This window comes from Falco peregrinus, chromosome 8, assembly GCF_023634155.1.
Source record: "Falco peregrinus isolate bFalPer1 chromosome 8, bFalPer1.pri, whole genome shotgun sequence".
In the NCBI taxonomy this organism is placed as follows: domain Eukaryota; kingdom Metazoa; phylum Chordata; class Aves; order Falconiformes; family Falconidae; genus Falco; species Falco peregrinus.
Genome location: NC_073728.1, coordinates 56,571,243 through 56,587,711, shown reverse-complemented (window position 1 = coordinate 56,587,711; position 16,469 = coordinate 56,571,243). Strand labels below are relative to the sequence as shown.

The following is a 16,469-nucleotide window of genomic DNA, read 5'->3' as shown; positions in this document are numbered from 1 at the left end:
AAATGCTTGCATCTTTCTGCCTGCATGTTTAGCTGTAAATAATGCCGCAATGAATAAAAGCTTTAAAAAGGGGAGGGGATGATGAAATGGAATAAATATTTTTTATTTTATTTCCAAAAGGATAAAAAGTAATAGGTGATCAGAACCATATGCATGCAAGATTCTGCCGTAAATGTACATATGCTATACAGTAAGCTGTACTAACCAGATCCTAAACCTGGTAAGACAGCTTGCTAAAGGCTGCAAAGTCAATTTTGTACTACACATGCTTCATAAAAGATGAATATAAATGCATTAGTTAGACACGGTGAGCTAAATTAGAAGGTCAGGCAGGGCTGGAAGGGCTGAAATATCACACAACCAATGACTGTAATTACTCTTTTTTTAAGTCTATTAAGTGGTGTTGTTCTATCAAGGCTCAGGGGTATAGGACATGAAGTACAAGATAAAGTAATGTGTATTTATTACTCCCACGGGATCAATTTACTAGATATTTTCAGCTCCGTGGAGCAAAATACACAAATGCAGCCTTTGTTACTTTCTTCAAACTGTGGCTTTTTCCTTCAGAAGCTCTGCTCCTCCAAAGGACCATGTTTACCTGTTTGGTACCTTCCTGGAACCCTCAGTTAATTGTTGTATTTAAAAACAATAACAATAAGGATACAGGAAGAGAGAAACGTGGGGATCCCTCTTACAGGATGTTCAAACAAGTGGTTCAAGTCGCTCAGACGGAATGTGCAGACTAGAAAATCCAATCCCAGGCATGATTTTTACCCCAAGGCAAAGCAGAAATCAGGAACAAAGAATGGCACAGAGCTCCTTGTCATCATGTTAGCCCTGATCTATTAAAAGTTTTGTCATAGATTCTAAATTACACCATCTGCTCTAATCATTTGCTGAGTAAATGCTGACCCACTTATAAAGAAAATTCACTGAAATGTGTATGCACGCCGTTGACCTTCAGAAAGGAAAGGGCTCCTTGCCAGCCATTTGTATGTGGCTCTGCCCTTCAGCGAGCAGCGTGGCTCGGTCTCTCAGCTCGCTCTCATTTCAGAATCTTTGCATACACCAGACATACCTCTGGCCTGCACCACACCATAAAGGTGATACTTTCATAGCCGCTTCAGGCATCTTGGTCATCTTCCTCTCAATAGTTTTGAATCTCTCTCCCTGAACGTTTTCAGTAGGATAAATTCAAAACCAAACTGCCAAAAAACCTAAACAAGTCCCTCAACCAACTAAATGCCCAAATTGGTAGGAAATTAAAAAAACCCAACTGTTAAGGGTTCAATACCAACCTGAACTCTGGTCTCACATTCTTATGAATTTTACAGTACAGTGTAAAAACCACCAAGCATATCTCATGCCCTCCTTGCTATACAGATGAAGTCCAACAGCTCTTCTCCACATGCTCTCCCTTCCTGCTCATAGTCTTAGTATAGAATATACTAGGTATAGAAGTCTTCTATAGTCTTAGTATAGAATATACTTAGTATAGAAGTCTTCTAACAGCCCTCTTGTTGCACTGGGTGGGAAAAAAAAACCCAAAATATGTGTTTTCATAGCTGAAAGTTACTAACTTAAGTTAAAATGCAGTATCTTGAGTTAGCAGATGGAGATCCATTCTGGAATTTCCATCGGCTGTGTCTGAAGCAGCAAACCTGAGTTGCCCTGACTTCATTGCTCTTCAAAACTCTGCTAGCAAGCCTGGGCCAACCCACCCACATTTAGTGACAACCTTCATTTGCAATATAAACAATATCCATGTCATGATGGATAAAGGGCAGATCTGTGGGATTTCACTATGGAAAAAGACAACTGTTTTTGCCAGCCACTGGTTCCCAATAACCACCTGTCCTCTATGAGTGTCTTAAACGCGGAGGTGGGGACATGTCTGGCGTGTTGTGTGTGTTGTGTATCTAACGAGTGACCAGAGAAAGGAGCTAAAGGGAAGGTGGAACCTGGTTATGTGTGCTGTCTGCTCAGCAGGGAGGCATGTGAGAGACAGAGACATGCTCCACCTTCATCTGCGTGAAGAGAAACCAAAAGTAAAGGTCCCTTTCAGGATAAGGGGTGTCCTAGACAGAGCATTTAAGCAACAGACTGGGAGGAAGAGGACATCAGATCATGGAGGGGGCTGATGCAATGACTTGCTTCTCAACAGAGTGAACAATCTTGTGCTTAATTTAAATACAAGTGATGAGTTGTAAGAGTGGTGGAAATGGCAAACAAATTCTAGGAAATTGCATATAAAGAGGAATCGTTGTTATTAAATCATTTAGGATGGATGTGTTTCAAATCTAGCTCACAGTTGAAACTGTTTTACAGCTATAGCTGTGGAGTTTTAACAAAATTGCAGAATCACAATGTATCTGCCAGGGATTTATTTTAAGGATTGTAGGGCAGTTACATGAATGAACCTCAGTAGACTCAACATGTTGTTGTGATCTGAACTCTTTAGTGATTTCCACTGCAGTTATGTATGCAAAAACCAGCAACACATGTATATTTGTGTGCACATATACAAACACATGAGACGGGGAAATTGCACACACATGTGCAGGCTTATTCCCCAGCTCCACAGGCAGGCTTTCTACAGACTGCTTCTACAGGACAACAGTATGATTTCTTAACATTAGCATCATGGTATTTCTTTTCACTTCTCCCCAGAGATCTCTTGTTTCCTCTGATCTGCCTCCTGTCTGTATTAGAAAGGAAAGACTATACTGCCCAGCACACTCCTGGTACTTGATCTCACTCCAAGCTTTGGGTGCTAATCCCACCACCTCTGTACTGCCTGTCTCTCATCGTGGTGCATGTGTTTCTGCGTGTGTGTGTATGTACAGACATGCACATCTGCTAGTCACAGCCCGACACTGGCTGCTTTCCCTGACCTGCTCTGTACAAGAAGGGAACACAACTCTGGCCCATAGCTAGCTCCATAGCCCAGCTGCCAACATCAGCTCCCACTCTTTTTTCTCCAGAAACTATATATTGCATTTTTACTTTAAACACATCAACTGTTGGTCTAGCAGTCCAAAGACCCTAGTTCCCAGGTGCTCCTGTTCTCCCCACTGTGGGAGAACATTCTCTGCTGGAATTTGGCTACTGAAGCACTGGGAGACAGAAAAAAAATAATCAAAATCTCACTTTTTTTCTTTGCCTACTTCCAGCAGATAGCTGGAACATTTCAAAAAATTCATCCCAAGCATGAACAATGAACACTTCTGAAACCAGTCATTCTAAACTAGTGGAGATTAAACTTCTCAAATAGCCTCAATGGTTTTAGAAATGCCTGTTGACACAGATATGGCTGTTACCTTCTCAGCTCATGGGCGTAAAGCATGTGCTAACTCACCTGATGGTCTCAGCAATTCACCTTGACTACAGGGATAAGTCACACAGCAGAATGTTCTTGGTCCATGGGAAGGACTGCATGCCCTTATGAACACAAAATTTATAACCATTGCTGCTTCTTGAAAGATCTCTAATTCAACAGTAGGTTTCAATGGAATAACGGCCACAAACCCTAGCAGCATTTACAGAAATGTGTTTTGTTTTATTTATTTAATGCATAATACAAGCTTTTTAATGAACAGAAAGTTACGATGAACTGGCAGGACAATGGGGGAAATGGAGGCAAGGATACTGAAAGCTTTAACCACTGCCCTTCTCTCTGCTGTCTCTCTGTCTCTGCTACATTTGCCCTCTCTGCCCGTGGTTCCACTGTGGAAGCCATATGGCTTCCAACTCTCTTCTAAGTAGCCACTGAGAATTGTCTATAGTGGAATACTGCCAAAGCCCTTCCTGGTTTAATGACATGGGGAAGAGCGCTGCTCACCCAGCACAGAGACTCACTGCGTCCTTGATTATGATCCTGGAGCCAGCAAGCGATGCTGGGAATTGAACCATCAGTGCCTCAAATACAGAAGTCGACATGTGCCAACCCCTGCTGCATTCAGCCTCTGTGCGTGGCATATTAATGAGTCCTGAACTTGAGGTCCAACCTTCAAGCTTGCACAGAAGGAATTACCCAAAGACAAAAAGTTAAAAAAAAAAAAAAAGATCCTCTTCATCCTGTTTCCCTCTAACCTTGCATAGTGATACCAGCTTCTTCCCTGAGTTTGTTCTTTCCTTAAACTGTAACTTTTTTTTTTTAGGCCATCAAATCATACCTCTGCATATATAACCACAATTTCCCTTGATTTAAAGATTTAAAAAAACAACTTGAAAAGATACTCAGAATAAACACATTAAGCAAAGAGGGTATATGAGGGGACAGATGACTTGGTACTAACCCTCACTGTCATACTCTATCCATAAATACCTGCTAAATGTTGGAATCAGGACATGGAGCTAGATGGAGCCTTCTGCTGTTTTTGTGTCCTGTGACACTAGATAGCAGGAGTGTGTGGTTATCAGTGTGGTAACAGCCTCAGTCTAAATGGGAAAGAGGAAGGTGCTCAGCCTGATGGCTGCATTCCCATATCAGCACAAAAGAGCATCGCTGGGGTCCCCCTCAGTGCCACAGGTGTCAGAACGGCACCCCAATACCTCCAGAAGCTGGTGATGTACTATAGCACCCAGCTGCGCAACCCAATTTGGAATTGCTCAGTCTTACTTTACTTCAATCTCTTGATTTGGAGGCAAGCACAGCCATCTACTAATCAGCTGAAACTTTGGGTTCAGGGAAGTTTTGCAGTGTTTCTTTTGGGCTTTGCGAATGCCTAATGCATAGTGAAGGCTGGCCTCTATTTTCTGAGAAACAGGTTTTATCCCCCCCAAAAATATCTGCACATTTGGTAGCAGAGGCACGATGCAGATGAAAGAGCCCCTACATAAGGATGCTCTCTTTCTTTGGAAAGGGTTGCATCTCTGGAGGGAAATTTGACAACCTATGAAAGCTGTGTCCTGCTGCAAATCTATCCAAAAGTCAAAGAAAGGGACAGCTTGTAGATAGTGAACAGAGCCAATGTAAAATGTAACTCTCCAGGACAGCATGTTTCACTGGTGGTAAGAGGGAAGGACAACACATCATTGACCCTAAAACCACAGTCTACAGCCTTCCTAGGCAAAGTTAAAAGGCTTAACAAGCCTGTAAAAATATCACATACTGAATTTTATTTGTCAAGATATAAAACAAAGGAAGTTACGGTGTTCATGAAATCTTCTCACCTTTAAGACACTAGAAATTTAACTAATCAAAGCCCACAACAATCCCTGATGAAAGTCTATTGATGGCCAAGGAAGCTACAGAAGAAAGGTCACAAGATTTACCCCACCACAAAGGCTATACTGGATGTGCATCATTCGAGGGATCTGGCCTAAGGCATCAAACCCAATTTGTTCTGCGTCTCAGGTCTGAAAATTCATATCTTCCTTTCCATCAGTCAAAGGCAGTGGTCTTCAAATAACACACACTTGGCCTATTTGATTCTCCAGCTCACTTAGTAACAGCCATGATGCTATAGTAGATAAAACACATGGTGGAAGTTGGTCACATAGAATAATTTATGTTGGAAAAGACCTTTGAGATCATCAAGTCCAACCGATAACCCTGGACTATCAAGTCCATCACTAAACCATGTCCCTAAGCACCACATCTATGTGGTTTTTAAGCACCTCCAGGAATGGTGGTTCCACCACCTCCCTGGGCAGCCTGTTCCAATGTTTCACCACCCTTTCAGTGATTTTTTTTTTTTTTTCCCCCAATATCCAATCTAAACCTCCCCTGGCATAACTTGAGGCCATTTCCTCTTGTCCTGTTGCTTGTTAATTAGAAGAGACTGATCCCCACCTACCTACAGCCTCCTTCCCAGCAGCTGTAGAGAGCAATAAAATCCCCCCAGGTCTCCTCCTCTCCAGACTAAATGACCTTAACGTTCCTCATAAGACTTGTTCTCTAGACCCTTCACCAGCTTCGCTGCCCTAAAAACAAAGGCAAGGTGTACGTGCCCTAAATGCACAGACAGCGACTCCAGCTCATGCATGCTATTGCTCAGGGTTCCTGTGGAAATCACAACACTTTTTCAAATGCCCCACCTCTTTCTCCAGTATATCACAAAATTCACCACAAATTCTCACCAGAGAAAGTACAGTATGGCAAGGTAGCAAGAACAGATGTGAGTGCAGACCCAGACAGCATTTTCACAGTACAAGACAGCAGTACTAGAAGCCTATGTGAACTATTCTGTTTCTTCATCATCTTTTACTTGACAGAAATCAACAAAAAACTCTCACTAATTTTTCTGGGAACAAACACCAAATCACTTCATTATGCATTGCTCTAATTATTTCAGCAATCCTGAAATAAAGCCATATATAATAATTAATATCCTAAACCAATACATGGTGCAACAGCAGCAGACACACGTTCCCTGAAGATCCAAATAACTTGATTTTATCAATGGTGAAGTTCTCAAAATTATACTGGCAAGTACTACTGTGATACCAAAACCAAGAAGAGTCATTCTTCTATGAATAAGCTGTTCAGGTTCCAAAATACCAACCGAAAATGTGTTCTTCGTTAAGTATTTCAGAACACAGAGTACGATTTGCTTTTAAGAAAGGCAACAGCTCTTTGAGTTAGCTGGGACTCAGAAAAAGTCACAGAAGTCTCATAAGCCTACAGTGACAGCGGCTGATTGGGCTTTATTGGTCATGCCTCTGTCTCAGCTCATCCGCATTGGGTACCAAACCGGGACCGTTACATTTACAGATTCTTCCACTTTCAAACAAAAACATGCAGCAATCAGCTTTACCACATTTAAGAAAACAACAAACTTTGCACTGACCTTTGGCAAGCGTTCAGGGTCACCAGGGTGCCGGGGGATAACCTTCTGTAACCTTTGGAAACCATAGTCAATGGTGGGTTCGTTCAGAGCTGAAACAACGACAAACAACGTGATGTGACATACGCAGAGCAAGCAGGCGCCGTTGCACTGTAACAATTGGCAACACATTGCAAGACCAAGGAAGGATCCCAGCAAAATCCCCTTTTACTGAAATTGGCACTGACTACCAAGTCTTGGTTCAAACACTGTTTGAGGTTGGTTCAAACAGCAATGCAAACCTTCCCACTTGAGTTCCTAAGTCAAGGTAACTGGAAAAACCGGGGAGGCTGCATACATCTTCTAAAGAGGAAGCAATTATTACCTCTGAAAGCCATGGTGAAATTAATTTTATAAATACTTTGCACCTTATGTTTTCTGCTGGATTTTTCCTGCTTTCGTATTACGAGGAAGGTCCTTTGTGATTGGAAGACAAAAGAAGTAACTATTAGGGAGTCTCTCTTGTTCCAGATTCTATTATGCATTTAATACGTTCCATGTGCAATGATCACATATAATTTTGTTGTGAGCTACAGGCATTTGTCTTGGCAGAGGCTTTATTTTTTACTCATTGTCACCAACTTCAGCAGCCCAGCTCGGGCTCTGATCAGCACTAAACTGATCCAAAAGATTTAATGAATTTAAGAAAGAAAAAAAAAAGTATGTTTTTAGTTCATCTTTCCCCAGTCCTTGTTCAATAAAATGGAGGAGAGAAATGGTGGAAGTGGAACACTTTAATCTTCATGAAAATGCTGGTCTGTCTCCATTAATCGAAGCTCTGATTGTGCCAAGCCTTTAAGCACATGCTTATCTGTAAGCACATACTTAAACCCATTGCTTTCAGCGAAGCAAATTTGAGCATATTATGTTTTTTATATGATTGCCTATAATTACAGAGGACTGCACTGAATGACCTCCTAGCTATATTTCTCGTCATATGATCACTTTAAAACTCAGATGTTAGTGAGACTCCAACATGTGCTTAAAATTTCCTAAGTGCTTTGGTGAACTGGAACAACAGTCAAGCATTCTCAAGCATCTCTAAACAACAGCGCATCTTGACTCTCCCATGCCAATAGAGATGATGAAATTTTCCACAGTAATTTGTTTGCAATTTTTTTGAGTTAAATGAAAAAATATTTATTTCCAATATGGATTTTTATATTTTCAGCTTTTTTTTTCAGTGGGAAGGAAATATATTTTTTTATTATTATTATTATTGGGTCACTTTAAAGTTTTTCTTGTTTTGTCTTAGCTTATTAATAGCAAAAATTATTTCTTGCACAAGGTCTGCCTACAAAATTATTATGAATATATCTTGCACCTTTATGATGGTTTTATTATGAACTCTCTTACGTGGCTAGAATGATGCCATCTGATTCTTGCAAAGAGATTTAGCATTGAACTGTACCTCCCAGTCTCACTTGTGTCAGCACTCTCATGTGGCTCAATGATGCTTATCCCACAGCAAGTTGCACAACTCCATCAGTCTGATCAACGTGGCAATTTGTCCACACTTCCACCGTTTAAGTGAAGAGAATGTTTTTTCATACTCCTAACGTTCAAGGTCTTTAGCCAGACCACGTCATTATCATGAAAATAATATCTAATCCCTGGTTTGTTTTTAATTAATTGGTGTTCTACAAACAATCCCACAAAACAGTCCAGTTTTTAAAGAAACTGTTCAATTTAAATTGTTATTTTCAAACAACATTTCCACAGCAGATGGTTCTATTGGCATCCAGTGTGTCAGATTTTTATATCCACCTGGACTTTCAGTACATCCCAACTCCGTAAGCAGGCCCGGCAATGCTACTGGAAATTGAGGCAGAAGGAAGGTGGTGTAGAAGAATCCAAGCCTACCCAAGAGCAGTGAAACAGCAGTGTGCGGCTGATGGCCACTGGCAGGAGAGGCACACAGCCCAGCAGAATCTCAACATCTAATATCAGAAAGGAATCTTCTGAGTATGTCCTGAAATTACCATTACAGTATTATGGTAACATCAGACTGGAAATCTTTCAGGATTTTACTTTCTGGGCGATTGTCAGAAATCTTCTATTGCCCCAGAGTTCATGGCATTCCTCTAGTCTCCTCTGGTTTTTTCATGCATTTCCTTTTATCAAGAATATCTGAATTCGGTATTTTATTTATGTTCATGTCATTGTATGGAAGGGGTGGGAATAAGGCTTTTGCCCTGCTTGTGCCCTTTTTGTTTTTTGGATGGTTGGGCCTTTTCTCCACATGTTTCCTTTCACACCTTGGCCACACGATGTCCACTCTGTTGTGTGGTTTTGCAGAAAATATCACAGTACCTGGCTTTCTAAATTCCTGGTTTCATTACCTTTGAGTTTCCCTACATAGCCTCTTATCATGGACCCATTTAGTGTAGACTTTCTTCAATTTTTGCAATAAATTAATTTACTGCTATTTATATTTATTATCAAAAATAGCTGTTATTTGAGAAGATGAAAAAAAAAAAACCCCTACAGTTCTAATTTACATTTCTTTTGCAAATATGCTAGAAGATTTTAGTGTGGTTCTGTCAAATGTGTTTCTTCTCTAATTCAGACTAGTTTATGGCCATTTTCCCTTTACATCCTTTGGGAAAGTAGTTACTAAATTCTGCAATATTATAAATGGAGGCCAGTTCTGAAATCCCCCCAGAGATCGCTGTCATTTTCTCATATCTTCCCACACATTCAACACATTTGAAATCCACAGAGTATTTCCTGTGAGTATTTTCTGAACTAAATGACCAAAAAAAATGTTAATTTTATGGTCCAATCTCACAAGGCATCAAGCATCCTCGGAGAGATACTGCAAACTTTCTGCTTCAAATAGCTTCAGCTTTACTTTAGTGGTGGGGAGAGGCTGCACACAGCAATTTGCAGGATCAGGTCCTAAACTGTAGTTGTCAAATATCACTCATTAGTCTATAACCGTTCAACACCACCAATCTTAAATAAAATGAAAAAAAGAAATCTTTAGCTGCCTGAACGTCTAACCACAGACTGGACAACATCAGCCCTCCATTCCTGAGTTCATTTATAATCCAAGTCAAATGTAATTCGTCATATCTCAAAGATAAGGGCCCTGTTTAAATATTTCACCCCACCTGCAGCATTAGGGCCACACTGGTTTGGGTGTCAGTAGCTGGCAAAACTCCCAAGAAAAGGTGATATCCTGATCTCCCAGCACTGCAGAAGAGCCAGTGCTCAGGTCCTCGTTAGTGGCACCTAAGGTACATGGCCAGACCCCAGCTCCAGGGAAGGTTTTGCCTCTGTCCCCAGCACAAGTGAGCCTGTCCCTGCCTTGGAAGTCCAGTCATAGTAGCGCTTTTCCCAGTTGTCTAGTTCAAAGAAGGTGTTTTTTTTTTCCATGATTGGAAAAAAAAAAAAAAAAAAGAATCAATAAGAAATACAAACTCTATTTGTGTTCTTGACATCCATACATTAAAAACAAGCTAACACATACTGTACTTAAAATGCATTCCCATTACCCTAAATTTTAAAAGTACTATTGAAAGTACTACTAACTTTAAAAAACTGTACTAAATTCAAATAGGTCCCAAGGCTAATGGAAGCAATTTGTATACCAACCCAAACTGACTGGCCCACTTTTCAAAATACAGGTATGATAATCTTGTGGTTTTAAAAGGACATTTAAATTGAAAGACTGTGAATTTAGTACATAATTATACCAATAGAACCCTTTAACTTGTCAACTTGTAAATCTAAAAGGCTATCAATCATTTCTAAAGAGGAAATAAACCTTAAAATTCTTTGATTGACAGTGCTTACTTTTTATGTGGAGAAAAAAAAAAAAAAAAAAAAAAAAGAGTAAAGTGGCCAGAAATCCATTTACAAAAGTACATTGTTTTACATAGGTGAGTAAAAAGCCAATAATTACACCTCCAAAAGACATATAAATCAAAGTAAGTACTTTTCCCTCACTTACATATTTTAAGTTGCAGTAAACTTCAGGTAACTTTTTATTAAAATACTTTTCCAAATGCAAAGCTTATTGAAGCCATTAATAGAGTAGCATTTTCATTTAAGCTAATATAATCATTTTTGCAAATACAAGATTTAAGCCATTTTTCTCCTTCCAAACAATAAACTTTCAGCCTGTCTCTTGTGTGAATTAACTAAAATTACACCCAGGTGTACAAAATCTGTCTATCTATCCTAGTGTATGAGTTAAGGCACAATATTTATTATTCTTACCATTTTATGAATTACTTCTTAAACCCTTGAGGAAGAACTTTCTTTCAAATTAGACTCTAACAGAATAAGCCATGAAGCTCTTTATGCAGCAAGTCTAAAGCCATAGCTCATAAAATCTAAGGCTTTTAATCAAGAAAATGCACAATGTCTATGGAAATAAGGATGTGTACATTATATTCATCTTTTCAAAGTCCAACTTATTTTTCAACAGAAATGCTGCTTATGCCTCTGAGAAAAATGTTTCCACCATAACTATAATTTCAAATCCTGCACAAATAATTTTAATAACTACATGTAGATAATCCACCATTTTTAAAAGTCTCTCTCTCTTTTTTTTTTTTAACTAGTCAGCGGAGGGCTTTTTTTTAATATTTCACATAATGAATTCCTACTGTGTCAATAAAGCTTTGGTCGTTAATTGAATGACTGTCTGATGTATCTGAGAGAGGAATTTGTTTCTCTGGCCACGCTGCCAACTTACAGCAGAATGATCGACACTTAATATCAGCAATTAAAAGGACCTGTTCAAATATCATATGGAATTCGTAGCTTGGGGTAGCATAGGAGAACTCTTCACCAAGGAAAACTCATTCAGTGAATGCAGAGAGTAATTGAATTAGACACATTTTAACATTATTATTCAAAGAAAAATAAACACACACTACATAGAAGCATTATGGAAATATTTCAGAACATAAAACATATCCAGTTAATTTGTTTCCCATGCACTCATGGTTTCATTTATTCCTTTTATTTTTCAGCCCTTGTTTCTTTTTCATTCTGTTTGACCCAAAACCAATGAGAAAGAATCACTTAGACCTATGAACTTCCCATATGCTTTTCCAGTGGAAAAAGCTGCAAGGAAAGGGAAGGGACACTAAGGGCTCAAATAACAAAAATGAAAAAAGGCTGAAGGCTACAAACAAATTGGCCTCAGGTCCACAGGTCTGACCATCCCTCTGCCAGATGAAAAATCTGGTCTTGATTGTTTTACATGAAAAGCACATGGGAATTAACTGTCCCATGGTGCTTGCTCCTGTGGTGCACCAGGGAGTCGCTGGTTTTCTTAGAAGGTAGAGGAATTGTTGGGAGAGTTTGAGGAAGGTAAGAATGACCTGCAGAAGCGTCGAGCTTTAAAGGCTTCAGATTATGTCCAGGAGGTAGAGGCTACAACAGGGGAATGGCAGAAGATGCTTTAGACTCTGCCTTGGTCTGTTCACACATACATTTTTTTTTTTAATTTGGTTCTACCACACAATTAGACACCTAGGACACCTAGTGACAAGTCCTGAACTACAATGTCAAAGAGATGGGGCTTTGGAGTCTACAATGCAGATGTTTTGAGTGTTTTCCTCTCTGATGAGAGAAACTTCATGCCAACGTAAATAGAAGCTGACTCTGTGGCCAAGATACACAGTGTTACCGATCTCAACGCCTCACAGCCATAAAAGAGTATTAATTAATCCATGCAAAAATGCTGCAGCACTGTCACAGCAATGAAGGCCAGGCCAGGAACACATTTAACGTGTCTCTCTGTGCCCAGATTAAACCAGGTCAGAACATCTGAAGGCACAGGGAATGAATATTTTAAATAATACGAAAGGCAGTGAGGAGAGTAGACTCTTCAACAGAAGCCTTGCAATCTTAGCATCTTCAGAGGCATTTTATAGCTAAGGACCTCTTTTCTCATGGACATTTGGCCTCTTCCTCCATCAACTCAGAAACCCACCTCTATAATCAGTTCTCTTCCTTTTTAATCTGTACTTCTCTCTGTATTTCCACACTGCTGAGAAACAGCAGTATGGAGTGCAAGTGGCAACAACTGAGAGTAGTCATGCCAAAGGCTGTGGTTTCCCACCCCCCACTCTTACCAAGCACGGACTCTATGAGAAGATGGAAAGCAGGAGCTCCTGCCTCCTGTAGAGGCGAGATGCTGCAGCAGAGCCGATCCAGGGTATTTGCCTTCGCTAACAGCCTGTGGCTCCTGTCTCCAAACCCTGGGTGATTTCTGCTAGAAGCCTCTGTGACTCTAGCAAAACAAAACCTCACGCTGGGAGATAGGGGTAGAGCAGGGCAGACCATATTAATATCAAAGTCCACGTGCCAAAACACCTTGCTAAGGCCCTGCTGTGCACAATACTGACAATGGGTGATGTTACAAAGCAACATCTTGACATGGCGTGTTGTAAGCAAACCCGACCCAACAACTCTTATGCACAGTGGCTTCTTTATGCCTGCTCTACAAAGACAGAAAAAAAAAATCCACTTCAAAACCCCATCATCAAATGAAAAAAAGTCTGTTTTGCAAATCTCCCTGCAAAGACTATTCCTTTGCTAATTAAAGACCGTTAAATGAAAACATGCAAGCATTTGAGCTAGTTGTTGTTGTTGTTGTGAATTTGGCTTGCTTTTTATAAAGTTTCCTTTCCACTGACTTTCCCTGGGGTGTTTATTCCCACAAGCAATGGAAAATGGAAGCGGGTGGGACAGCGAGAGCCTGCACAGAAAGGTCTGAGCTCGAAAGGCCCTTGCAGAGCTAACTCAGAATTGCCTTGCAATTCTGGTCTCAGTACTCCCGCACTAAAACATAGTCTCGTGCATTGAATTTCCATTTTTAAAATCAAACTGTGATATGATGTCATTTTTTGAAAATTAGATCTAGAAAGAGATAGAGATACCGGAACTGTAATTCCTATGTTTTATTGCCATGTCATGCCCTGACACCACGTGCATGCACCAAGCAGTAAGAAAAATGCAGAGCTGAGTCAAATGACAAATCTAACACCTAGATCTCTTGAGTTTCCCTAGTGACTGCTCTTTACTTGAACTAAAAACGCAATAGGCCAGCATTAGAGGCAGCTCCACTGTGTTCATCAGTGTTATTACAAACATGATAGCGTGATATTTTCTCCCTGATAACAATTTTTCTCCAGCAACTAAGAACCAGAGAAGTTACTCCCTTCCCACCTAGCCTAGTCTCTGCAGCCAGTGGGGCTGCCGAAGATCCAAAGAATGCACGTCTTGAGCCCAATTCTTATATGAAAGTTACAGAATGAGATTACTAGATCTGTCTAGCAAGAACCATGTGTTGGTTTCTCAAAATACATGAACCCTGAATGTTCACTCTGAGCAACCTGCAATCTGGCTTAAAAAAAAAGTCAAAAATTTGTGAGCTTTGCAGTTTCTTCTTCCTCTGACTGCACTGACCTCTCATCTAATGGGGAAGATTTGGCCTTAAGGGAGTCTGAAACGGAGTCCAGTTTCAGGCACTGGAATTTAAAAATACCAATTTCAGAACAGGCTGGTAGAATTCACTGGGGATATGTATACAGAGGGTCAGAAGGAAATCAATGCATGTTGGTTACTTCGTCTAGTCATCTAGGTTAATTGATGCATCTTTGGCAGTCATTATAAAAAGGGAAAGAACAGCATTTACATGTGAATATCTTCCTGTTTCTCAGACACATTCTGGTAACGCACATGAGCATGTAGCAAAAAATTTACTGAAAATGGCTAGCTCTCAATGGATTATTCTTTCATTTAAATAAATAAATACATGTGTACACATACACACAAGCATGAAAATGCACACAAGTCAGGATTGAAAATAATGGGCGCCTAAGGTTAGCTATAAGATCTATATTTAGGTCTACTTAAAAACATTTAAAAAATAAAGACGTTGCATTTATTTTTAAACTGTTGGCTCAGAAACTGCTGCAGAGATGTACCATACAGAGTGTAGGAAATGCTAAAATGTCACCTCATGTAACCTTTTCTTTCATTTTTTACTAAGCATATTTTCAACATCTTTCCTTTGCATGGAATCCTCAAATTCTATAATGTAGGTGTAGCCACCTTTAAAATTTTCATACAGATGATTTTGTATAACGTACAGGATGTTTTTTTTTCTTTTTATCACCCTTCACAAACTCCTTGGGGTAGACAGCACTGAAAACCATTGTTGGAACATGTTAGTATGTAGAAATCTTTCCTTTTGAATAAACCATATCCCTCTATCACTTTTAACCCTGTTATTTCTCATCTTCTTTTCAGATTATTTAAAAAAAAATAATTATTATCAGGGGATGCATAAATGAAAAACTCAAGTGTCCTATCTGAAATGCCAAAACCATTCCTATCAGAAAGCATCTTAGCCTAAATCTGGCTGTCTCTCAAAATTGTAGACTTGTGATGTGCAAGTGCACTATGGTCAGAGCAAAAAGACTCTTCAAGAGAGAAAATGGGAAAAACACCAGCTATCACATCCCAAATCTCTGCAAATGAGATTCACGGAGAAATACAAGTAGAGCTGAATCATAAAAATGAGATGAATTGTGCCTAGCTGTAATGAACATTATAGGTGTGATGTTCTTGGAAGGGACTGACCTCCTGTGAGGTTTAATTTAGGTCTTTAATCCCTCTCCATAACTAAGCTTAAATCCCTTGAGAAAACAATAGTTTCCAAAAATCTTTATTTCTAAACATTAGCTTTGATTTGTCTACACAAAATTGCGATAAGGCTACTCACTCGAAAGCAAAAGGACCATTTTGGCTATATCCTTGATGATATAGCAAATTGTTTAAAATTAAAACAGTTGGGTTTGTTGTTTGCTTAGTTTGTAACATCTAAATAGAAATGTATAATTTGGGAGCTCTCTCAATTTTAGCTGATTTTAGCAGCAGTTATATCACCTGATTCTATAATTGTTCAGGGTTTGTTGTTTTTTTTTTTGCAAAAATTTTAACAAAAACTCTTATCAAGGGAAAAAAAAAAAAAGAAAATCATACCAGCCTGTCTGATAAACATGTTTCCCTGCCCTCACACCCCAGTGAGCACTGTGACACTACACTTTTATCATCTAGTGTGTGCTCAGAATGAGCTTAGAACAGCAATTGCCAGGAATAGGCAGGCGATAAACTGCATTGATTTAACACATCTTGTTTTCAATCATGCTCGGATTTTCTGAGCACGCATTTTTCCTGTACTCCAGCTTGTAGCTTTTATCTGACGAGCTGATCCCTTTTCACTGGAAAATGAAAAGGTCGCACAATAAGACACGGTTTACTGGAACTTGAGCACGCACCAGGGAAAGTATTTTAGATAAATACTGTCAGACATAGTGGAGCTGAATTTCAACAACACAATTGCTAAACAACAATACTTATTACTCTCTAGAACAAGCCTACAAGCAACTTATGGCTCACAGCGGGGGAGATCTCAGAGTTAGGCTCAATAGTTAAAGAAACGTTATTCAAGCCTGTTTGAAGATGCAGTATTGCTTTTGCCTTGCACGCACCGACTAGCCATACCTCAGGACCACACTAAATGCCTCCTCAGTTGCTTTCCTAGGTAATTTATAAATGACAGAAAAGCATATCAATGACTTTTTTCTTTTTTCTCTTTTTGGCGGA

At 39.6% G+C, this 16,469-nt stretch overlaps 1 protein-coding gene across 9 annotated transcripts in view; it reads right to left on the bottom strand.

Annotated features, from left to right (window-relative positions):
- The window catches only part of EBF1 (EBF transcription factor 1), a 283,485-nt gene that overhangs the window by 27,932 nt on the left and 239,084 nt on the right, over positions 1-16,469 (bottom strand). For all 9 annotated transcript variants that reach the window (XM_055812620.1, XM_055812621.1, XM_055812622.1 and 6 more), the window contains exon 11: positions 6,795-6,883. In XM_055812620.1, the coding sequence (XP_055668595.1) occupies positions 6,795-6,883 (89 nt within the window). The remainder of the gene's footprint in view (positions 1-6,794; positions 6,884-16,469) is intronic.